The sequence below is a fragment of the Astyanax mexicanus genome, chromosome 21 (genome assembly GCF_023375975.1).
Source record: "Astyanax mexicanus isolate ESR-SI-001 chromosome 21, AstMex3_surface, whole genome shotgun sequence".
NCBI lineage: Eukaryota > Metazoa > Chordata > Actinopteri > Characiformes > Acestrorhamphidae > Astyanax > Astyanax mexicanus.
Genome location: NC_064428.1, coordinates 31,820,888 through 31,845,881, shown reverse-complemented (window position 1 = coordinate 31,845,881; position 24,994 = coordinate 31,820,888). Strand labels below are relative to the sequence as shown.

At 36.9% G+C, this 24,994-nt stretch overlaps 2 protein-coding genes across 4 annotated transcripts in view; both read right to left on the bottom strand.

The window, feature by feature from the left end:
• tmem41ab (transmembrane protein 41ab) overlaps positions 1-24,994 on the bottom strand; it is a 519,270-nt gene that overhangs the window by 102,614 nt on the left and 391,662 nt on the right. The window lies entirely within an intron of this gene.
• On the bottom strand, positions 956-22,655 carry metap1d (methionyl aminopeptidase type 1D (mitochondrial)). 3 transcript variants are annotated; one of them, XM_022674620.2, is made up of 10 exons: positions 22,574-22,653; positions 18,761-18,930; positions 15,802-15,951; positions 13,837-13,985; positions 13,670-13,712; positions 12,562-12,725; positions 5,263-5,360; positions 4,857-4,904; positions 3,187-3,265; positions 956-1,272 (listed from the first exon to the last, which is right to left on the bottom strand). In XM_022674620.2, exons 1-10 carry the CDS (start codon positions 22,650-22,652, stop codon positions 1,194-1,196), a joined length of 1,059 nt encoding a protein of 352 aa, XP_022530341.2. In that variant the 5' UTR covers position 22,653; the 3' UTR covers positions 956-1,193. The 3 variants fall into 3 exon arrangements, with proteins under 3 accessions (XP_022530341.2, XP_022530340.2, XP_022530342.2); XM_022674619.2 differs by having other exon boundaries at positions 957-1,272; positions 18,761-18,933; positions 22,574-22,655; XM_022674621.2 differs by lacking the exons at positions 956-1,272; positions 3,187-3,265; positions 4,857-4,904; positions 5,263-5,360 and adding an exon at positions 9,237-9,927 and having other exon boundaries at positions 18,761-18,933; positions 22,574-22,655.

Genomic DNA, 24,994 nt, shown 5'->3' with positions numbered 1-24,994 from the left:
TTCTAACAGTTCTACAAGGACTACAAAACCCCGCTATTTGGAGTTGGTTAATTCTTTACAGAAGCTAACTAGTAGAGATGAGCACAACAGCTCTTTTAGATGAACTGAATCATTAGAATCTGTTCACTAAAAAGATTCGTTCAAAAGATTAGTTCTTTCGAAAATGATAATAAGAGAGTTAAAAGGTTATTAAAACATCCAGAATGTAAATATGTGAGGTATAAGTTGAGTTAAAGTGTTTGTTTTAACTACTAAAGCTGTAGGCTAGCAGGCGAAAGCTAGCAGCGATTAGCATTTGCGACATTGCTGTATACATTTATTACACTCTGCAACTGTAGGGGGAGTCCACGAGCACAAAATCTCAATCCTACCTAGAGGAACTTTAACAAATGCATCTGGTATAAAATATTACATTTTGTTCAGTTTATTTTGACAATTCACAAGTTATAGTGTAAGAAATTTGCTTTATACTCATCTTTATATTCCCAAAGGTGTATAAAAAAAAAAAGCCCTGAGAGAGCACAATTGGCCTCGCTCTCTCTCTGGGTGGGTACAGTAGATGGCGCTCTTTCCCCTCATCACTCCTAGGGTGATGTCGATCAGCACAAGGCTGCGTCTGTGAGCTGCTGTATCAGAACCGAATTGCTGCGCTGTGATGCTACTCGGTAATGCTGCATCAGCAGCAGTTAAAAAAGAGGCGGAGTCTGACTTCACATGTTTTGAAAGAGGCATGTGCTAGTCTTCACCCTCCTGGTGTGTTTGGGGCATCACTAGTGATAGGGGTAGAGTCCTAATGAGTGGTTTGGGTAATTGGCCGTGTAAATTGGGGAGAAAATAAGAAAATTATAAAAATAAGAAAGCTAAATGTGATTGATATATATATATATATATATATATATATATATATATATATATATATATATATATATATATATATATATATTTTTTTTTTTTTTTTTTTTTTTTAAGGCCGCTTTTGCTTTTTCATAGTATGGGCCATTTAACTGAACCTGGACACTGAAGTATGATCTAGAATACAGAAAACAGCGTTATAAATGTGAAAGGCAGATCTGTTTGGACACTACAAAAGGTTTTTATTCAAATAACACTCTTCTTATATACTACTACACACACACACACACACTCTCTCTTACTCAGTCTGCAACACACACTTAATTGCTCAGTGACAACAATCAGGCTTCGTCTGGCAGTTTGGTCAGAATCTCCACGCCATCCGAGGTGATAACAACCGTGTGCTCAAACTGGGCTGACCTGGAAATAACACACACACACACACACACACACACACACACACACACACACAGTGAGTCACATGTAAACAGATTCAGTGATTCATGTTTAAGGAGGGGCCAAACAACGACACTTATCTCCTTACAGTAAAAGAAGTCAGGGCATGGTAAGCGCTGACCCAGCAGCGGTCCAGACTGTTCACACCTTATTAACAATTATCCTGAGGGCTCTCTCTCTCCACAGGAGCCGGGGACATTTAAGGGTCATTATCACAATACTGCGCCTGGTTGGCGTCTTATTCCTTTAAAAAATATGACTTAAAGCGACAGTCTGTAATATTAGGGATTGGGGGATTTAGTGACCTTTATACTACTTATTTTTTTAATTACTGTATGAAATTTTGCGTTTTTTTTATTTTGTTCAATTTGTTTAGCATACTTCATTTAGCAAACTTAAGAAGTCAAAGTGTAGAGAGCAATTACATTCAACTAACATACCAGATCACTCTGTTAGAAATTAATATATTAGACAATGCAGGGATGGTCTTAGCAGGACAACGATAGCAATAATTACTATATTTGACCCGCTTTTAAACCTTTCAGTTTAAAAGAATAAATAAATAAAATCTTAGGGATTGCTGCTTTAAGATTTCTAACTCTTATGACAATATAATGACTATAGAATAGAATACAATACAATGACTATAATAAATACTACTGTATATACCTTGCATGCATGTGGCAATGACAGGGTGGACAATTTTAATAAAACGCTGGCATTTGATGAAACATTAAATTATTTTTTAATAATTCAATACGTTTTTTTAAGTATAACTTATATATTACTGTGACAGGATGGACAGCTAGCTTTATCACAAATCTAAATATGCAGACAATATGATAAATATGGTATGGTATATGCACAGTTTCATTTAAATTAATAGTATTAATTACTGAATATGAATTAATACTATTGCCTTCAGTTTCTTTTAACGCTTGATATTTAAAAACTTTAAATAAATACAGAATTAAAAAAAAAATAAAGAATCAGTAAAATTCTCTCTGTCTCACTCTCTCTTTGGAAAACGTGGCCCTATATATATATATATATATATATATATATATATATATATATATATATATATATATATATATATATATATATATATATATATTTATTTATTTATTTTCCCTAATACTATTCTTGGTGATATGAGCTTCATAAACAGTAACTTTTCAAAACCCTGATTGTGTATTAAATAATACTTAAAAATATAAAAGTAACAAGTGGCAAAACATAAAAATAACAAAAATAAAGTAATGTGACGACAAAAGCTTTCCACATAACTAAAGTGTAGCATATAGCTAAAGTGTAGCAACTGCAAATAACCATTTGAAAGTAAATACAGGAAGTAACAAGACAAACACAAAATCAAAATCATCCTTTAAAAATATTGCTGTCCTCATGATATGAAGTTTTTTTTTTGTGTCTATGCCACACCCCTACCTTTATATATGTAATAATGAGTTCATTCAGAGTAAATGTTAAAAATGTACCGTTACACAGTGTATAAATTATATTTAAACAATTAAAAGGCAAGTTATATTAAAATGAACCCTTATGCTATGCTATGCTATGCTAAGCTAATCTTACCCAACAGCACTTTGCTTAAGGCCTCGCTTTGAAGTTTGAAGAGGTCCATAGGAGCAAAGTTAACCTGGGTCAACAGCCAATAGAAAATCAGCTGTACTACATTCTTCACCAGAAAAACAGCCACTCGAGGTCATTAGTTCTAATGAATGATTAATGAAAGATGGAGTTAGAGAGCTGTTAGCAGCACTCAAGTGTGTGGAAGTGAAAGAGAGAGAGAGAGAGAGAGAGAGAGAGAGAGTCTGAGAGAGAAGTGTAGAAGAAGAACAGGATAGAATTTGAAACCTTTTGTCGTCTGCTGAAACCGCGGTCCACTTGTCCCGAAGGATCCGGAATTCCGAGGTTCCCTCCACTATAATGGGCTCTGGAATGGAGTGGATTGGAGGATAGTGAGCAGCAATACAATATACACCCACAAGCCTAAAGTCATGGGACAGCATTATGCAAACTGATTATGAGCTGTGACCTCAGGAGACTTTTGCTTGCGAGCTCTGCCCACATCTGTATAAGTTGTGAGGTACTACCTAGTGAGCGAGGCTGGACACTGGCCAGTGTGGACAGCAGTGTAGTAGACACGGTGCTAATGATTGTGACCGGCGTCGTCTGGCTAGAATTTCCCATGCACACAGACTCGTAGTGACTAGTATCACGTACCATTACTTTTGCCATGACCCATGAACTCTAAAGATCGCTGCACTGATCAGCACTGATTTCTCTAAGAGTCGCTTATCGGTTTGTATCAAAGACTGTAAAAAAAGATGGACGTCGTGTCGCCGTTCCCATTCATTCAATGAAAATGAGGCCAAAATGTTCCGCCATGTTGGCGATTCTGACACCCGATTCTGCGCAGTAGAGACCAGAGGAGGGAGAAAGACTGTGGAGAGACAGCCTACTCATTTGAATAACCCCGCCACTGAGGGATGCCTCGAGGTCACAGGCTGCAGAGCGGAACGGAGCTGACGGTCTGTTATTGGTCCCGCCCATAACCAGCCCTTTTACAATAACCACACCTTTTTTAAATAGAGCTGAATAACGTTTTTAAAAAATGAATTCTGTGGGGATATAAAACTTTAACAATATTTAGCTGCTGCATTTAAATAAAGGAAGTAGAATTACAGTATACTGGAATAAAAAAAACGTGATTGAAAGTTGTCTGTTTTGCCATTGAAACCTATGGGGATGGGTGGGGTTACACAGCTTTCTGAAACCGAACAGCAGGGGGCGCCCGACCTGTGGTGGCTTCACTTTTGAGAGACAATGCTCTGTCCAGCTACATACAGTCTACGGTTTGCATGGACAATTCTAACCAGAAGCCGCAGGTCACCAACATTACCATCCACTGCACTGCAGGGCTGTTCACTGTGTCTGGTAATTTTAGCCACACAATTTGCATTTGGCCAGTCTAATAAAATATAACATACAGCTCTGGAAAAAAATGAAGAGAGCACTTCAGTTTCTGAATCAGTTTCTCTGATTTTGCTATTTATAGGTTTATGTTTGAGTAAAATGAACATTGTTGTTTTATTATATAAACTACAGACAACATTTCTCCCAAATTCCTAATAAAAATATTGTCATTTAGAGCATTTATTTGCAGAAAATGAGAAAAAAATATATATATATATATAAAAAAAAAAGATGCAGAGCTTTCAGACCTCAAATAATGAAAAGAGAACAACAAGTTCATATTCATAAAGTTTTAAGAGTTCAGAAATCAATATTTGGTGGAATAACCCTGGTGGTTTTTAATCACAGTTTTCATGCATCTTGGTATCATGTTCTCCTCCACCAGTCTTACACACTGCTTTTGGATAACTTTATGCTAATCACTCCTGGTGCAAAGCAGTTCAGCTTGGTTTGATGGCTTGTGATCTTCCTCTTGATTATATTCCAGAGGCTTTCAATTTGGTAAAAATCAATTTGGGGAGTTGTAATTTTATCACATACAAACATACCTATTGTGAAGGCCATACCCTCCTCCATCAGAAAGTCATTGTCATTGGCTGTAAAAAAGAAGAAAAAGGAGGAAAAGAACAATCAAATTAATTAAACTAATTATGTTTCAAAAATCTCCCTCTTTTTATGTTTTTTAATTAGAAAAACATCTTATATCAATACTCTAAGCAGAGTTTGATAAGTATGTAAACTGCTGTAACTGACATGATGCTACTTTTATTGCAGAAAAAACACAGACATGCAGAGAACATCGAAACTCTGCCCAGGCAGGGACTTGAACCGGAGTTGCCGGTGCTGACAAATTAGACAGACTCTTGCCGATACACAGTTCTATTTTCAACAGGTGTACTGATAAATAATGAATTACAGCAGCTTAAAATACAATTTAACAGTAAAATCTTTTACCATGATGCCATATCTCCGGGTGCCCGTGGAAGTATGACCCAATGCCATGACCGATGAAGTACGGGCACACGCGGAATCCGCTGCAGTTGGCGATTTCACTGCAGTAGGAACACACGAACGAACACACACACACACACACACACACAGGGCATTAGCGCTTACGAAACCAACAGCAGAAGCGCGATTAGTCGTAACTACAGGAACACTCGCTACCACAGAACGGGCCACGGGTCACTCTATCGATTTATCGGAGGAACCACAATGACCTCTGGGTTGCCATGGTAGCCCAGGTCAGACTGCCATTGGGTAAAATTACTTTAAAAGGTGGTAATTTTCCCAACCATCAAGAAGTTACCCCCAAACAGCAGCAGAGAGAGAGAGAGAGAGAGAGAGAGAGAGAGAGAGAGAGAGAGAGAGAGAGAGAAAAACACAGCAATTTACTGCAACCGGCTCAGCTTTTACTCTATCGCTCCTAACACAGAGATCAATCCACAAATTACAGAGAGAGAGAGAGAGAGAGAGAGAGAGAGAGAGAGAGAGAGAGAGAGAGAGAGAGAGAGAGCAAAAGAAAAATAGAGAACAGAATGAAGTGGTAGAAGGAGAAGAGAAACAAAAAATTAAAAGCAAGAGAGAAACAGAGAAGAAACTGTGAGAAGAAAAAGAAAAGTAAAAGAGAGAGTGAGAATAAGAAAGAAAGACAGAAAAAGACAAAAAGTGAGTGAAAAGAGAGATAAAAGAAAAGATGGTAAGGGAGAAAGATAAAGAGTAAGAGGAAGTAAAATTAAAGAAAGAAAGAAAAAGAAAGAAGATTAAAACATGAGAGTGAGAGAGAAAAGGAGAAAAAAGAGAAAAGAGAAAAAAAGAATAAACGACTAAAAAAAAGAAAGAATAAAAGAAAAAGTGAATGAAAGAAAGAGAGAAATGTGAAACATAAGACCAGGAAAGACAAGAGAGAAAACAAAATTAACAATGGTAATAAAACAGTTAAAAAAGAGACAGAGCATGCGGGAAAAAACAGAAAAAGAAAGTGTGAAAAAAGTGAGAGAAAGTGGGAGTAGAAGGGAGAAGGACAAGAAATGAGAGAGAAAAAGAATAAAAGATTGGGGGAGAGAGAGATGATGCAACCTAAAATAGTTGAGAGAGAAAGAGAAAAGAAGAATGCAAGCTAAAAAAAGAGAAACGAAAGAAAAATGAGAAAGAGAGAATCACACACAAATGATGGATAAATAGAGAAAGAAAAAAAACAAGAGAGAAAATTAAAGGAGAGACAAATAGAGAAATATAAAAGAGAAAGAGGGAAAAAACGAGAAACAGGGAGAGAAAGAGAAAAAAGAAGAAAGTAAAAGCATTATAGAGAAAGAAAAAGAAAAAACAACCAACTGAATAAAAGAAAAAAAGAAGTGAGAGAGAAAAAGAATAAAAGATTGGGAGAGAGAGAAATAAACCAAACTAAAATAGTTAAGAGAGAAAGAGAGAAGGAGAATGCAAGCTAAAAAAGAGAAACAAAAGAAAAAAATTAGAAAGATAGAAACAAAAGAGAGAAAATTAAAGGAGAGACAAAGAGAAATAGGCGAGATAAATATGAAAAAAACAAGAATTAGAGAGAAAGGGAAAAATAAAGAAAGTAAAAGCAAAAAAAAAAATAAAAATAAAAACAGGAAAAAGGGAGTGAGAAAGAAAAAGAAAGTGAGTGAGAAAGAGAGAAGTCATGCAAGTTAAAATAAAAGAGAGAAATAACATGAAAAAAGTGACAGAGGGATAGATAGAAACAAAAGAGAAAAAAGTAAAAAGACAGAAAGAAAGAGAGAAAGACAGAGAGAGAGAGAAAGAGCAAAGAGGTCTAAGTGCTTTTTCCTGCGGAGAGGTAATGGGTTCCTGTGTGTGTGTGTGTGTGTGTGTGTGTGTGTAATGACAGTGTTGGTCACTACAGACTCCCTGAACTCAGAGAGAGAAATAAAAAAGGAGAGAGACAGAGGAAGGACACGAGCGAGCGAGAGAGAGAGAGAGCGAGAGAGAGAGAGAGAGAGAGAGAGAGAGGACAATAACAAAACTCTTTCCTCAGACACAGAAACACATCCCAAACTTGATGTAAATCTCCGGGTTAACACACAATAAAGGCAGAACATCTGCAGACATAGAAAAAAAAGGATGGTGTCCCATGACTTTTGCCGTGTCCTGTAGAAGCTAAAGAACACTGTTTAAACTAACATTTATATCCAGATGTTGCCGGTCACTTTTACCACCATACAGCAAGGGTTTACCAGGCATGTTTTAAACCTATTGGTCGCCAGATGTGCTGAGGTACATTTACGACTAAATTTGCACTGCTGAAATAAATTAATGTTTAGAATCAATTTGCTCTACTGGGTGCCGAGGTGTCCAGCGGTCTAATGCCGAAGCCCTGAGAGAGCATAATTGGCCTTGCTCTCTCTGGGTGGGTAGATGGCGCTTTTTCCCCTCATCACTCCAAAGGGTGATGTGGATCAGCACAAGGCTGCGTCTGTGAGCGGATGTATCAGAACCGAGTCACTGCGCTTTCCTCCGAGCGTTAGCGTTGTGATGCTACTTGGCAATTAAAAGCTAGAAAAGAGGCGGAGTCTGACTTCACAGGTATCGGAGGAGACGTGCTAGTCTTCACCCTACTTGTGTTGTGGCATCACTAGTTTTTTGTGACATTTTTCAGCAGGACAACTCAACTACACAAAGCAAGGGCTTCTCAGAAATGTTATCTCCAGATTCCAACACTTCCTTATCCAGTGTGGTTGCCAGATTTATCGCAAACTTCTTCAAGGGAATGTATTATAAAATCAGAATTGTCTACAATGGTTTTACAGTAAATAATCACATCTGTAATAAATCTGAACTGACTCAATAAAACCTGTATTATTCTCCATTTTTCAGAAAGACAATGCTCACACACATACAGCAAGGGTTTGCCAGGCATGTCTTAAACCTAGTGCTACAATTTCTTGGCTGTCTGGTTGCCAGATTTATCTGACTCCTACAATCTAGGGAGTGTATCAAAAAACAGCATTGTCTGCAATAGTTTTACAGTAAATATCAACACATCTGTAATCTTTAAATCTGAACAAACTCCATAAAAGACAGTGAGAGAGTTTGGAGGAATCATTAAATGCGCATTCATTCTTTCATTCCCTCTTTTCTCCCTCTAAATCTAAATCTGAACAAACTCCATAAAAGAGAGTCTGGCGGAAGCTTTAAAGGAGAACTCTGGTGTAAAATTGACTTTTGTTGCAGTAAAACATGAGAAAAAGTACTTATCTTTGTTAAATAGCTCACCCCTGCTCTCCCACAGCATTCTGAGATCCAGTAATTTTGTACTTTTTGCCCAGCACTCTGTACAACGGCCGTATTGGGGCATATTTTGCCCCAATAAATTACTTTTTTCACCGTTATCCAGCTCAAAGTAGCTCCACACCTCCTTGGTAGAATCTGGAGAGCCCTGACATTTAAAACGAGGCATTAGTAACTTACTAAATAGTGCACAAGAAGCTTTCAAAAAACACTGTTTACATCCTGTGCCACTAGCTTTCAGCTCCGTGTGCCGCCACTCTGTGTGCCGCCATCATTGTGCTGGGCAAAAAGTACAAAATGAGAGTATCTCAGAAAGCTGTAGGAAAGCAGTGGTGGGCTGCTCATCAAAGGTAAGTACTTTTTATCATGTTTTACTACAACAAAAGTCAATTTTACACCCGAGTTCTCCTTTAAATGTGTTTCTCATCCTAGTGGTACTTTTCAGAATGACAATGCTCAGCCACATACAGCAAGGGTTTGCCAGGCATGTCTTAAACCTATTGCAACAATTTATTGGCCGGTCCGGTTGCCAGATTTATCGTAAACTCCTTCTAGTGACTTTATCAAAATTCAGCATTATCTGCAATGGTTTTACAGTAAATATCAACACATCTGTAATCTCTAAATCTGAAGTAACTGTATAAAAGACAGTGAGAGAGTTTGGAGAAAGCTTTAAATGTGCATTCATTTATTTGTGCCCACTTTTCTACCTCTAAATCTAAATCTGAAGTAACTGTATAAAAGACAGTGAGACGAATAAAAGACAGTGAGTTTGGAAAAAGCTTTAAATGTGTTTCTCACCCTAGTGGCATTTTTCATCAGGATAATGCTCAGCCACATACAGCAAAGGTTTTCCAGGCATGTCTTAAAACCTATTGCAACAATTTCTTGGCCTGTCCGGTTGCCATATTTATTGCAAACTCCTTCTACGGAGTAGAACCACTGCTATACTCAATAAAAGAAAGATTATTTTTATTTTTCAGCAGGATAATGCTCACACACATACAGCAAGGGTTTGCCAGGCATATCTTAAATCTATAGCAATTTTTTATTGGCCTGTCTGGTTGCCAGGTTTATTGCAAACTCCTTCTACAGAGTGAATCAAAAATCAGCATTGTCTGCAATGGTTTTACAGTAAATGTCAACACATGGATAATCTCTAAATCTGAAGTAAGTGTATAAAAGACAGTGCGAGAGTTTGGAGGAAGCTTTAAATGTGTGTGTGCTCCGTCGTGCCCTCTTTTCTCCCTCTCTTCTCCAAAGCCTCCTGTGGCTTTCAGTGCGTCTCTCGGCGGGGAGCTGGACCCTGCTTGGCAGACACTGCATTTCTCCAAGACAGCACCAGCTAGCCTGTAATTTACATCTCACACACACACACACACACACACACGCACACACACGTACACACATCGAGACGAGCTAACCTGTAATTTACACCCCATTGCAGGGAGAGAACCCCGGTGCACTCTGGGTAATTGCTCGTTCCACGCAAGCCCAGAAATACATTAACTCTATGTAGTGCCGCTCCATTCTCTACACTAGCAAATGGAGGGTTCACCGCCTGTGCCCTCCTTTCATTCTCTTCTTTTCTTTTCTTTTTTCTCTCTCTCTCTCTCTCTCTCTCTGTATCTTTCTCTCTCTCTGTATCTCTCTCTCTCTCTCTCTTTTATGTGGAGACAATTTTCCTATAGGCAGGTTTTGGAGATGACATCTTCATGTGCCGAGATTGTGTGACAGGGTGTGTGTGTGTGTGTGTGTGTGTGTGTGCCAGCTTGTTAATACACCAGTATAGGAAATATAGGTTCAGTTCTTTTGACCAGAGTGGGCGTGGTCGAGCTAATTATAGTTAATTGTGCCGTGTGAGATTGAGTGTGTGTGTACATTTATGAGAAAGGGGCTTCACGATTAACCCTTTGCTTTTTGATAAGTGGAGTATAGTGCATTTTGTTTGTGAGTCTCTTTGTTTGCATCAGGAGTATTCACGAAATTGCACCAAAATTAAAATTCACGGACCTAAAATTGAAAAAAAGGGAAAAAGAAAAAATTGTGAACAAAGTGTTTCACGTGTTTTTTTATCTTTAACATTGGACACATTAAATTGCCTTAATATTTAATTTATTTTTGTTTTTCTATTTTCTTTCTAATATTTTTATTATGGGAAATAAGAAAACTACAGTTTAATAATAATATTTATTCAACACAGAACATTTAGCAGGATTGAAAGCACCAAACTACCAGGAATATTCACAAATCAGAGTACCGAAAAAAAAAAAAAAAAAGGGCCTAAAATAAAAAAATAAATAAATAAATGAAAAAAGAAATTGTCTGAAAAAAGGCTGAAAAGATCATATGGAACAAAGTGTTTCACACATAATTTTTTAACATTGGACACATTAAACTGCTTAAATATTTAATATATTTCTCTTTTTTCTATTTTTTTCTAATATTTTTATTTTGGGAAATAAGAAAACTACAGTTTAATAATAATATTTATCTAACTGAACATTTAGCAGGATTGAAAGCCCCAAACTAGCAGGAATATTCACGAATCAGAAGTATTCACAAAATTATACTGAAAAAAAAAGGCTGAAAAGATAATATGGAACAAAGTGTTTCATATGTTTTTTTTTTTTTACATTAGACACATTAAATTGCTTAAATATTTAATATATTTTTGTTTTTCTCTTTTTTTTCTAAAATATTTTTTTGGGGAAATAAGAAAAATACAGTTTAACAATAATATTTACTCAACACAGAACATTTCACAGGAATTAAATCACCAAACTACCAGGAATATTCACGAATCAGAAATATTCACAAAATTGCACGAAAAAAAATAAATAAATCTTGGGCCTAAAAAAAAAAAAGACAAATTGAAGAGAATAGCTCTACTGGTGTTTTTTTGTGGGTCTCTTTGTTTGCATCAGGAGTATTCATGAAATTGCACTGAAAAAAAAAAAAAATCATGGGCCTAAAATTGATAGAAAAAAAAAAAGAAAAATATAAGAAATTTTCTGAAAGCTGAAAAAATAACAAGGAACAAGGTGTTTCACAGGGTTTTTAGCATTGTATATATTAGTTTGTATAAATATTTAATCCATTTTTTTTTTCTATTTTTTTGTAATATTTATATTTTGGGCAATAAGAAAACTACAGTTTAAAAATAATATTTATTCAACACAGAACATTTAGCAGGACTGAAAGCACCAAACTACCAGGACTAGTAGTGTCTACATAAGCCAAGGGATGCACTGAATATTAGACAAATTAAAATATTAGTCAGAAAATGTCTGTGTTCAGCCAAATAAGTAAATAGACTGAATAATTTACACCAAACTATGACTTTTTTATTATTTAAGTCATACTGCTGGTGTTTTCTTCAACATTTCTAATATTTCTGTACAAATAAAGCATTTAGCATCACTTATTGAGCTCAGTATCAGTTTAATACGCTTTCAAAAACTGTTTGCCAAATAAAAGATAGGAACTGTAAAGGGCTAGGATAGTTAAGTTGGTACAACTTTAAAATAAGTCTCCTTTAAGGTACTTAAGGATTATTTTAAAGTGGTACTGTTAAGTTAGTTGAGCTAACTTAGATTCAGCATTAGTTTGTTTGCAAAAGTAAATGTTAATTTCACTTACGTACATGTGACTTGAGTAGCACTGCAGAGGTACATTTATGACTAAAATTGCACAACTGAAATAAATTTGTGATTAGAATAGCTTTACTAAGGTAAGGTAATGACTATAACAGCACTGAGTAAATTAGTAGTGATTACGATGGCACTGCTGAGGTAAATGTATAGTGTTTTGATATTTTTGTATTTCTGTAAAGGTTTTTTTTCTTTGAGAAGGTTATCTAATTTAATCAATGGTGAAATTGAAAGTGGAAATTTAATGAAAACCTGTGGTATTTAGAATTTTTCCTTCAGAAAAATGTTTTTTTTGTCTGGTTTCATGTTTTTACCCAAAAGAAGGAAGTACCTGATAGTGTTTCCTATAACACACAGCGGTTGTCCAGGTTCACATGCAGCGATGGCCTGGTCTCTACACTGCCTCGCCACGTCCACCAACTTCCTGCCTTGTTCATCCACTGAACCAATCAAAAACGTCTCTGAAGTGTCTCCGTGGTATCCTTCCAGGTATACCTACAACAGAAAAAAAAAGAAAAATCTAGAAACATCTAAACAGCTACCGTGGACTACATTCAGATGTTCTACATCACCAATATCACTAGATATTACGGATTACGGATCTAAAAATGCTTTATCAGCGTCAAACACAGTTTTACTTCCACTGATAGAGGTGCATTTCAAAAATAAAAAAGTAGAATATCACTGAAAAGTTGCTTTATTTCAGTAATTCAGTTCAAAATGTGAAACTCATATATTATATAGATGTATTAAACACAGAGTGATCTATTTTAAGCATTTAATTTTTTTATTGTTGATGATTATGGATCACAGCCAATAAAAACCCAAAAATCAGTGTCTCAGAAAATTAGAATATTATATAAGACCAAACGGTACTTTCAGCAGTGTGGAAAGTGTGCCAAGTCCTGCTGGAAAATAAAGATTTTCTGGGAAAACAGTGCACTGACTTTGGACTTGATATAACACTTATGGTTTGTCCCAAATAGCTTGTTTTAACATGGTAAACAGGCAGGCTACGCTCTGATATACTCGCCTCTGATTGGCGAAACAGCTAGCGCTTAGCGGCTAATGCTAATACTGCTCCAGCAGTGCTAGCCGGGGTTAGCAGCAGGCTACAGACTGATAATACTCGCCTCTGAAAAGCAAAAGAGCTAGCGCTTTAGCTTGGTTAGCGGCTAATGCTAATGCTGCTCCAGTCTCGGTGCTGGAGAAACTTCACTGTACTTCAGCGGAGTGACTTTACTGCTGCTTAATACCTGACTGGTAGAATTCATACATAAGATCCACTGGATTATAAGGCGCACTGATGTTTTTTGGTAAAATTAAAGTATTTAAGTGCAAAAAATGTGGTTAATATTAGAAAAAAAAAAAACTTAATTGATCCACCTACTTTCCTCTACTTATCAATAAACAGAATCAAGAAGAGGTCACACACTTACAGTAACATCTATGTTAATGATATCTCCGTCCTGAAGTTGCCGGCTGAAAATGAAATCGCATGTCTAAATCAGATATACAGATACAGATCATTTACTAATGCAAACAGAGAATAATCTCTAAAGAATAATCAATAAGAATAATCAAGCTGCTCAGCTGTAGCATCCACCTGTCTGGTATCCCGTGACACACCACGTTGTTTACTGAGGTGCAGACGGATTTGGGGAATCCACCGTAGAGCAGAGGAGAGGGGTAGGCATTGTGTCTGATCGTCTCTTGGTGAACAATAAAGTCTATTTCATCTGTGGTCATGCCAACCTGTGAAATATATAAGCAGACATACACAAAAAGAGACTGTTTAACAGGATACTAGAGCCTTCTTTGTGTTGTATTTTCTCCTTTCTCTCTAACATTGTCATTATGGGTGTGCCATATCGCATCACATCAGGGTACTACGTTTTTTTTTTTTTTTTTTTTTACTGTTTTTAGAAAAAGAAAAAGGAAAAATTTTTTTTTACACTGTTCTCATTTCCCATATCTACTTTCTGTCCAGTATCATTTGTTTTACTTTAATCCTGAATATATGGAGCTATTTGGAGTGCATTATTATTAAGATAATGACATTCTGGATCATTGACTTCTGTTACAAATCTGATAAAATTCTTCTTTTTTTTTTAATATCTCAGTTATTAGGGTGTGCCACATCATATTGCACGCAATAATACAATTTAATTTCCATTTTGTTGCCGTAGTGTATTCTTGAAATAATAATCTTTTTAATTCAGTGTTTTGTCATATCGCAGGTGCAGATACTTTATTTCAGTAATTCAGTTCAAAAAATTAGAATATTATATAAGACCAACTGGTACAATTGTCAGTGTGGGCAGTGTGCCAAGTCCTGCTGGAAAATGAAATCCTCATCTCCATAAAAGTTGTCACCAGTGTTGTATTTTCTCCTTTCACTCTAAAATTGTCATAAAACTTACGAATATAATAATTACATTTGCATATACAGGTGCATCTAAAAAAACAAGAATATCATTGAAAAGTTACTTTATTTCAGTAATTTAGTTCAGAAAATGTGAATATTATATAAGACCAACTGGTACTTTTGGCAGTGTGGGCAGTGTGCCAAGTCCTGCTGGAAAATAAAATCCACATCTCTATAAAAGTTGTCAACGGTGTTGTATTTTCTTTGTGTTGTACGTTCTCCTTTCACTCTAATATTGTAATAACTTACATATATGATCATTGCATTCATACATACAGGTGCATCTAAAAAAAAATTGATATCACTGAAAAGTTACTTTATTTCAGTAATTTCGTTCAGAAAATTAAAATATTATATAGGACTAACTGGTACTTTTGGCAGTGTGCCAAGTCCTGCTGGAAAATGAAATCCAAATCTCTAAAAAAGTTGTCAACAGTGTTGTATTTTCTTTGTGTTGTATTTTCTCCTTATATATATATATATAAAATCATTACATTCATACATACAGGTGCATCTGAAAAAAAGATATAATTGAGAAGTTACTTTATTTCAGTAATTAACTTCAGAAAATTGCAATAATTATATAAGACCAATTAGTACATTTGGGAGTGTGCCAAGTCCTGCTGGAAAATGAAATCCGCATCTCCATAAAAGATGTCAGCAGAGGGAAGCATGAAGTGCTGTAAGATATTTAAGATATTTAAAATAGTGTGTAAAAACTGGGTGTATTACCTCTATATAATATATAAGTTGATTTTTTTTTTTATTATTATTATTTTTTTTTTTTAGATGCGCCTATATAAAGACTTACTCCATTCAAACAACTCCTTTAAGGTGAATTATCCACAAAAAAGCAGAAGCAAACCACAATCTAATCCGGACTGCGTGTGGTAAAGTGTGGTAAAGTACGGGAAATCCTGTATAAATAAACCTGTCAAATCTCTAACAAATTACATTTCACAACCTCTACTGGTAAAACTAATCCAGCTCCAACAGGGTTTAAGAATAGATCCTGAGCACACCCAGGGTTCACCCAGCTCTGAAATCAGGGAAACCGCACTCTGACAGCGTATGAAGGTCAGGGACCGTTCTGGATGGCTGTGGTATGATGTTCTGGAATGTTCTAGAATCGGGGGAGTGTACCTTCAGGCTCTTTCCTGCCAGCAGGAGAACGTGCCTGGCGAGTTGGCAGGCTCTCCTCAAACCCTCGATCTGCTCCTCGTCTTTAATCTCGATATAATCAGGCCACTCAGGCACGGTGCTGGAGGAGACGTAGTCCGGCTTCTGGATGTGCTGAAAGAGAAAGAGAGAGTTATTATATAATTTTATTTCTAATTGTTTCCCCATTGTCTCCCCAATTTACACAGCCAATTAGCCAACCCACTCATTAGGACTCCCCCTATCACTAGTAATGCCCCAACACACCAGGAGGGTACATGTGAAACATCCGATATACGTGAAGCCAGTCGCCACTTCTTTTTGAGCTGCTGCTGCTGATGCAGCATTGCTGATACATCAGCTCACAGACGCCCTGTGCTGCAGACATCACCCTTTAGTGATGTGGGGAGAGAGCGTCATCTACCCACCCGGAAAGAGCAGGGCCAATTTGATGACAAAGCTGCATGAGCGGGGGCTCGAACCTGCAACCTCCCGCTCAAACTGGCAGCACTTTAGACCGCTGGCTGCACGATACATCATTTAAGCATCGTCATTGTGATGTGCACATGCACAATAGTCACATCGCAGGACAATTAAATCAAACACGTCATGTTGCTTTGATTCTTGACACAAGAAGTAGATACACAGCGTCGTCTCTGTGTCTGTGTGAGCGACAGGCTCCGGCTGCCTGAGAAGCGTGAGGGAGGGGCAGGAGTAAACACGAGGTAACCGCTGCATGGCCTCCATCCACATGGTTGGGCACATACCTGTGCATCTCCGTCCAGCACAGTTTTGCATCGCAGATATTTCCAGTTACAGCTGAATTCATGCTTTTAATCCCAGAAAAACAAACACTCTTTTTTACCTTTTAAAAAGCCATTTAAATGCCTGATAAAAGGGCAGATTACTGTTGTTTTGCTGTTTTCCTCGGGTTTTGAGTTTAGCTCAGCGCTGCCTCAGCTCTTGATTGGTCCGGACGTGAGACGTGAAAGGGGGTGGGGCTGGTGATGTCATGGGCCCTGTATTGTTTAATATTGTTATATATATATCGTCGAAAAAAACATCTGCAATGGAAAATTTTTCCAATATCGTGCAGCCCTTTACTGACACGCCATACATTATTGGACAAGAATTAGTCTTGCATCCCATGATTTTTGGCATGTGCCATCTTTTTGAAGCTAAGGACTGCAGAACTGAATGTGAATGGGATTTCTGAGAGTTGCTGTTTGTTGCCTGTTCACTGTTCACAGCTAATTCTAGCCAGATGCCGCCGGCCAAAATCACTACCACCCACTGCACTGTCCACTGTAGAAGGTAATATTAGCTTTCTTCTATTTTTGTCTAATATAATCCAATTTTTCTCTCTAATTTACATGGCCAATTACCCATCCCACTTATTAGGACTCCCACTATCACTAGTAATGCCCCAACACCAGGAAGAGTTGCACGACTGGGAGCAGTGAACGCTGCACCTACTGCACTCTTGGTGTGTAAACAGCATGGAGCAGCAGAGACAGCGTTTGTTCATAGCAGTGTATTATCTGGCTAATATATCAGATTAAACTGCACCTTATCAGCAGTTTAAAATAACGTGTTAATGATTTCAAATTAATCGTGTGCATTAACACTTTTATATTGTGATAAGTCTTCTAGGCACCAAAATTTTGTCCATGTCAATCTATTTGTCTCAACACATCACACTTAAGAACTTGTCTTATATTGTCTAGGTCAAACTCGTGGCACCAAAACAGCCCAAAACCCAAAGAATGAACGATGTTTCATAGCTTGATTTTACAAAGCTGTGATTTGATGCACTGCTCAGACTGGTTTGGCAATTAAAAATTAAATTAAAAAAAAAGTTTTTAAATAGAAACAATTACTACTTGTTCAATGCAAACAGTTATAAAACATTTAAAACAAGCAAAACCATGACGTTAAGACAAAGAGTCATTTAATCATTTCCAAAGTATTCTTAGCCCCTCCCACTTTACTTTGACAGGATTAAGACAGATGCCCTGTTCTAATCAGTGAAAGACAGTTTACTGGCCTTAGGCCGTTTTCACACCTCGTTCATTTGAAGTTTTGGGTTGGGTTTTTGGGACGTTGTGCTCACACTAAATTGCCCGAGGGCAGCAGATCAAACAGGTGGGTGTCTATTGAGCTCTTTGAGTACAAGAACCTGTCAAGAACAGAACAAACTAAAGAGAAAATGTGTTCCAACACCAAACAAAATGTCAAAATTGAGGGGACAGCAGTACGTACACTGAATCATATAGCGTTTCCTGAGGGGACAGCTGTCCTAAGAGCAGCCACACCTGTCCTTTTTACAATGTGAGGTGTACACAGCGTGCTCACAGTCTTTCTGAAGTTGTGCAGAATTTTTTTTTTTTTTTTTTTTCATTTTTTTTAATCCAGTGTTACATGTGTACCAGTAATACATCATAGAAGGGAACCAGTGGACAGTACTTGCAATTAGTGGAAATGATTGTGACCGGTGGTGTCTGGCTAGAACTGTCCATGCAAACAGACAATCGACTCTGGCAGAAATCAAACACATCCACAATCAACGCAGAAGAAATTTAAGAGACCACTTCAGTTTCTGAATTTTGCTATTAATAGATATACAGTATGCAAAACATTGTTGTTTTATTCTATAAACTCCAGACAAAATGTCTCCCAAATTCCAAATAAAATATTGTCATTCAGAGCATTTATTTGCAGAAATAACAAAAAAAGAGAAAACAAATTAATATTCAAGTTTCAAGCTTTAAGAGTTCAGAAATCAATATTTGGTGGAATAACCCTGGTTTTTAAATCACAGTTTTCATGCATCTTGGCATCATGTTCTCCTCCACCAGTCTTACACACTGCTTTTGGATGAATGTATGCCACTCCTGTTGCAAAGATTCAAGCAATTCAGCTTTGTTCTTGTGTGGTGTTTTACCTTGGGTACAGCATAAGCTGGACGCACCACAGCCGGCCGGACTACACTGTGTGAACTCGTCCCTTTCCTCCAGAAGAAGCAGCGGCGTGGGGGGGGGGACTGGGCCACAGGTCCAGGACATGGCTGACTTCCAGACAACCGTGCTGCTGCCCTCTGTAACAGTCTGGAGCCTGCTGATGTTACCAAGTGTTACACAGAAGAGAATTAAAAGATTTTAAAGGATTGTGCAGGTTCTCTTTAGGACCACTGATGTTCTATCCTGTGTCATAAGTTATAAGTAACGTTGTAGTCTGAATGTCGACAGGGCAGCCAATCAGAACAGAGCTTACTTATGTCAGACTTAAAGGAAGCATAAAATAAAACTATATTTTTAATTCTGGGAGATAAAGAAAGGCCGTAAACGGTCACGTAGAAACGATTTATTATTATATTTTGCACAATAAACCCACATTCAAATGTGTTCTGCAGACCACAGGGGAGCACAATAAATTATAAGAAAAATGCAGGACACGTTTTTTTTAATAAGAGCATGATTCAGCTGCGGGAGAACCAAAATACCGGGACGACCCACCCGAGCCAGACTCCACAGCCTACTGTAAAAACAACAAGTGATGAACAGAGAGAGAGAACCACAGAGTCAGCCTTAACATATTCAGATCAGAACTCCGAGAACTCAGACCCAGAAAAGATCATCACTCGCTCTCAGAGAGAGAGAGAGAGAGAGAGAGAGAGAGAGAGAGAGACAGACAGAAGGAGAAATAGAAACAGAGAGAGACAGACATAGACAATGAAAGACAGAGAGAGATAAAAACAGAGAAAGCAAGCGACACAGAGAGACAGAACAGAGAGAAAGAGGAAAGGACAGAGAGAGAGACAGACAGAAAAAGAGAGAAACAGAATGATAGAAAGAAACAGAAAAAGAGAGAGTATGTAAGAGTAAGATAGAGAGAGATTTAGTGAGAGACGGAAGACAGAAGGAGAGATAGAAACTAAGAGACAGAGGAAGGGAGGGACAGACACAGAGAGACAGACAGAAGGAGAGATAGAAACAGACAATGAAAGACAGAGAGAGATAAAAACAGAAAAAGCGAGTGACAGAGCGAGACAGAAGGAGAGATAGAACAGAGAAAGAGAAGGAAGGACAGAGAGGGAAAGACAGAAAAAGAGGGGCAGACAGAGGGAGAGAAAGAAACAAAGAGAGAGAAAGAGCAGAGTGTGTAAGAGTAAGAGAGAGGGAGATTTAGAGACAGACAGAAGGAGCGATAGAGACAGAGGGAGAGAGAGGGGGTACAGACGGAGAAAGAGAGAGAGAAGGAGAGATAGGAACTGAGAGAGACAGAGAAAGGGAAGTACAGACAGAGAGAGACAGAGAGAAGACGGATAGAAACAGAGAGAGACAAAGAAAGGGAAAGACAGAAGGAAGGAGAGACAAAGAGAAGGAGAGATAGAAACAGAGAGAGAGAGAGACAGAGAGAAGGAGACAGACAGAAAGGAGAGAAAGATACTGAGAGAGAGAGAGAGAGAGAGAGAGAGAGAGAGAGAGAGCCTGGGTGGGGAGAAAAGCCACAGAGCCACTGCAGCCTTCTCTGATGAACAGAGCACTGGTAAAGGAAGTGTGGTGGTGGTGGTGGAGGGTGGAGAGAGAGAGAGAAAAAGAGGGAGAGAGAGAGAAAGAGAGGGAGGGAGAGAGAAAGAGAGGGAGGGAGGGAGAGAGAGAGAAAGAGACAGAGAGGGAGGAAAAAAGGAAAAGAAAGAAAGGGGCTCATGGGTGGATAAAGGCACAGCAATGTGGGTGGTGCAATCAAAAGAGAGGATATGGCTGAGGATGTGGAGTAAAGCGAGCCTTCTCTGAAGTGTGTGTGTGGTGCGGAGTGAGGGAGTGAAGGAGGGAGGGTTCAATTCTACAGGGTGCCAATTCACAATTCCTGCAGCCTACATCAGCTATGCTAAAAGCAGCTCTAAAGAGGAGAGAACGCTGACCCCACACTCACCAACATTATGATACATCAGAATTACAAACATTACTATTATAAAAATATGAGGAATCATGCCAAACCCACATTATCACTAAAGCCAGAGCGGGAGATGCTCTGCACTGTCACTGAGATTAATGAAGCTCTCATTGCTCCCATTCTGCCTTTCACTTATAGCACTTTTCCACCAAAAGAACGCTAGTTTTTGAACCAGTTTCATTCTGGCTTAATAAGAACCGTGGTACTTTTCAGTGAACCAGCCCACGTTTCCATCAGTTTTAGCACTTTTTCACCAATGTGGAACCGCCACCATTCTGGTACATGAACTAATTTTTAACCCGTCCAAATCAAAAAAAGGTTCAGAAGCCAGGAAAGTTTATTCACAGCGAAAACTTTTTTTACACTTCAAATGAACATTCCTGGTTCTGGAACCGGATCATAATTAGGTTCACAAACCAGAACAGTGGCGGTTTCACATTAGTGAATCCACTGATTTCTGTAATAACTACAATAACACAGTACTGTACTTTCACTAACAGTACTTCAGTACTATATTTTACAATAAACTACATGCAGTACTTAAGTACAAAAAAGAAAAATACTTTAGAACACCTTCACTTTATGCAAGTCTGAGTCTCTTGAACTTTGCACATGTCTGGCTAATTAAGTTCAATGCACAGGTGTGCACGCAGGTAAGATTATGCACAGCAAATTAAGCTGATTTAATACATTTATCACATGTAATAAATGCTTGTTTGAACTATTCTTTAAGAATCAGTGACAGAGATTTAAAATCCAGAGCTAGTACTGAAAAAAAGATAAAATCAGCAGTGTTTAATATTATCGTAAGTCTAGAGACTTGGCTCACTCAAATACTGACACGAACAATGTCAACAACCAATACGAGAGCTACGGGAAGCAGCAAGGCATGCGCAGCAACGTTTGCGGAACTGGAAACCCTTGTGAAAAATAGTATATTTACAGTATATGCTGAAGTAAAGATGTACTTAAGTTGTGTTATTTTGAAACCACTAATTTGTACTTAATTACTACTTGTTTTTAATTAAAACGATACATTTGCACTAAATGTATACTGAATATACTAGTCATGTTATTTTCGCCACTATTTAATACAATTAAAGTGTGTGTGTAAAAATGTGTATGAACTGTTCTACTGAACATTAGAAACATATTAAACGGGTGATTCAAATATAGATTTAACATCACATTCGTTTTAAGCAGTGTATATAAACCGGTAAAAACTTTATCACTCATTGTTGCAAGCATCAGCTGTTAAAGTTATTTTACTTATAATAAACAAACTAAACTTTTTAAGTATGATTTTAATCAAAAAGTTAATCAAATATTTTTAATTGTATTAAAAGTTTATTCAGAGTCTTTTTAAAGTCGTGTACTATATGGTTAGCATTAGACAACTTATTCCAGATTAGATTTCTCTGCATTGAGACTTTCATAAGACTCCAAATGGGGTCTCAAAATATTATCCTAACTTCGGTTTGAGGTAAATAAACAGCAGCAAACAGCAGTAAACAGCAGGGTCTAAATTTATTTACTGCACGTTTGTTTCTTAGTAATGAGTCTAAGAAAGCATAAACTGCGTAACGCCAGCTAATGTAGCTAGCTATAATAATACTGCTGTTATAATCAATATTAACCCTGTAATATTAAACCTGTAGTACTTTATAACCTAATTCTACACATTACCACAACCTCAGAGCAGAAGCAGCTCTGATGCCCTGTGTTAAATGACTCGTCTGAGTCCTGATTCAGACCCGGGAAGAATAAATACAGAGTTAAATAACCGTTAAACTCCTCTTACCGAGCACACACACGCCCCTCACTGCAGCACAGGGCGCCGCCATGCTTCCCCCACAGCGCCGCCCACGTGACCCGCGCATGCTCACAGCAGCCGCACAGAAACTGAGGAGCCCTGAAACTAGTATTATAAAACAGCATTTTAATCATAAATATTATATTTATACCCATTTACACCACCTGACATATAAACAATACATGTTATTTTTCACATCATTAATTTAGTTAATATCTCATTATTTAGAAATATTAAGCCATATTAATTTGGATATAATATCTTGTAATTTTGTGATACTATCTGTTTATATTGTGATACTGTCTCCCTATTTTAATATACTGTCTTGTTATTTTGAGATACTAAATCATTATTTTGATACATCTTGATAATTCATTATTTTACTGATTATTTTGACATCCTCAGACTATTTTGAGACACTGTCTCGTTATTTTGATAAACTATCTTCATATTTTCATATAATATCATGTTATTTTGAGAGACTACCTCGTTAATTTGAGATACTAAGACTCTACCTTGAGATGTTTCTTGTTATTTTGAGATACTATATCATTATTTTGATATACTATCTTGTTATTTTGATAAACTATCTTCATATTTTCATATAATATCATGTTATTTTGAGAGACTACCTCGTTAGTTTGAGATACTAAGACTCTACATTGAAATTCTTGTTATTTTGAGATACTATCTCGTTACTTTGAGATGCTATCTCGTATTTAGAGATATCAAGTTTCTACCTTCTACCTGTTACCTTGAGATGTTGTCTCGTTATTTTGAGATGCTATCTCGTTATTTGAGACACTATCTGGCTATTTAGAGATATCAAGTTTCTACTTTGAGGTGCTATCTTAAAATTTTGAGATACTATCTCGTTATTTTGAGAAACTATCTTGATATTTTCATATAATATCATGTTATTTTGAGAGACTACCTCGTTAGTTTGAGATACTAAGACTCTACCTTGAAATTCTTGTTATTTTGAGATACTATCTCGTTACTTTGAGATGCTATCTCGTATTTAGAGATATCACGTTTCTACCTTCTACCTGTTACCTTGAGATGTTGTCTCGTTATTTTGAGATGCTATCTCGTTATTTGAGACACTATCTGGCTATTTAGAGATATCAAGTTTCTACTTTGAGGTGCTATCTTAAAATTTTGAGATACTATCTCGTTATTTTGAGAAACTATCTTGATATTTTCATATAATATCATGTTATTTTGAGAGACTACCTCGTTAGTTTGAGATACTAAGACTCTACCTTGAAATGTTTTCTTGTTATTTTTAGATACTATCTCATTAATTTGATATACTATCTCGTTATTCTGAGATACTATCTCGTTATTTTGACATACTAAAACTTCTATTTTGAGATGCTATCTCGTTTTTTTGAGATAGTAAGTTCTTGTATTGAGATATTAAATGTTTAATTCAATTTTAATTTTTTTTGCTAAATTAAAATCTCATAATAAGGTAGCAGTTATTTTCCCATTATCAACAGTAAATTAAGTATATGTTTTATTTTTAGGGTTATTATTTATATGAGAATGCAATAGCATAGATCATATGTTTAAAGCCAAATGCATTTAGTTTCTATGGAAGCCCATTTCCGCCACCTGAAGAAAAAAAAAACGTCCTCAACTAAGTCATAATTATGAGATAGTAAGTCATAATTATGAGATAGTAAGTCATAATTATGAGATAAAAAAGTCATAATTATGAGATAGTAAGTCATAATTATGAGAAAAAAAATCATAATTATGAGATAGTAAGTCATATTTATGAGATAAAAAGTCATTGAGGACGTTTTTTTTTTCTTCAGGTGGCGGAAATGGGCTTCCATAAGTTTCTATGCCCCTCATTAATTTTTTTTTTTCCTTAAAGAAAAAGGTTTATCACTCATGTTTGTGGACAGTGGAGTGGATGGATGCCAGTGTTTCAGGTTGCCCTCATGTCTATGTTACCTTCTGGCTCTATTCTTTTAGTTAGGCTGCTAAATAGTTGTCAGACCTATAGGATTAAGGGTTTAGAGATTTAGATATTTAACTTTAAAGGCCACAATGAATAACAATGGAAATAATCTGGCTTCATTTCATATCTTTAACACTGAACAGGCCAAACTAGTTTTGGGTAAAGAACTCATTTAAACTGCTGAACCAGATCATACAGCTATTACAAAGGATGCTTTGTAATTATCTGCTAATCCACCACTTTAGCCCTATATTACCATGTCCAGTGGTCCTCAGGCTGCTCTTTATTGTGGAGTGAAAGGGCAGGGCGGGGTATAGAGCTAGCACACTAATGCTGCACCTGCTTATCATTGGACCACTACCGCAATAGGAAGGTCTGAGATAGGGTTTAAATAAAGAAGTGAGTAAAACTACCATACATTAATTAGTAGTGTT

Coding starts and splice junctions, on each gene's coding strand:
- metap1d (XM_022674619.2), bottom strand. CDS start 22,652: ATGCGCGGGTCACGTGGGCGGCGCTGTGGGGGAAGCATGGCGGCGCCC. Junction 13,986..15,801: donor TGGCAGGAAAGAGCCTGAAG/GTACACTCCCCC, acceptor TATATTTCACAG/GTTGGCATGACCACAGATGA. Junction 4,905..5,262: donor CCCGGAGATATGGCATCATG/GTAAAAGATTTT, acceptor TCTTTTTTACAG/CCAATGACAATGACTTTCTG.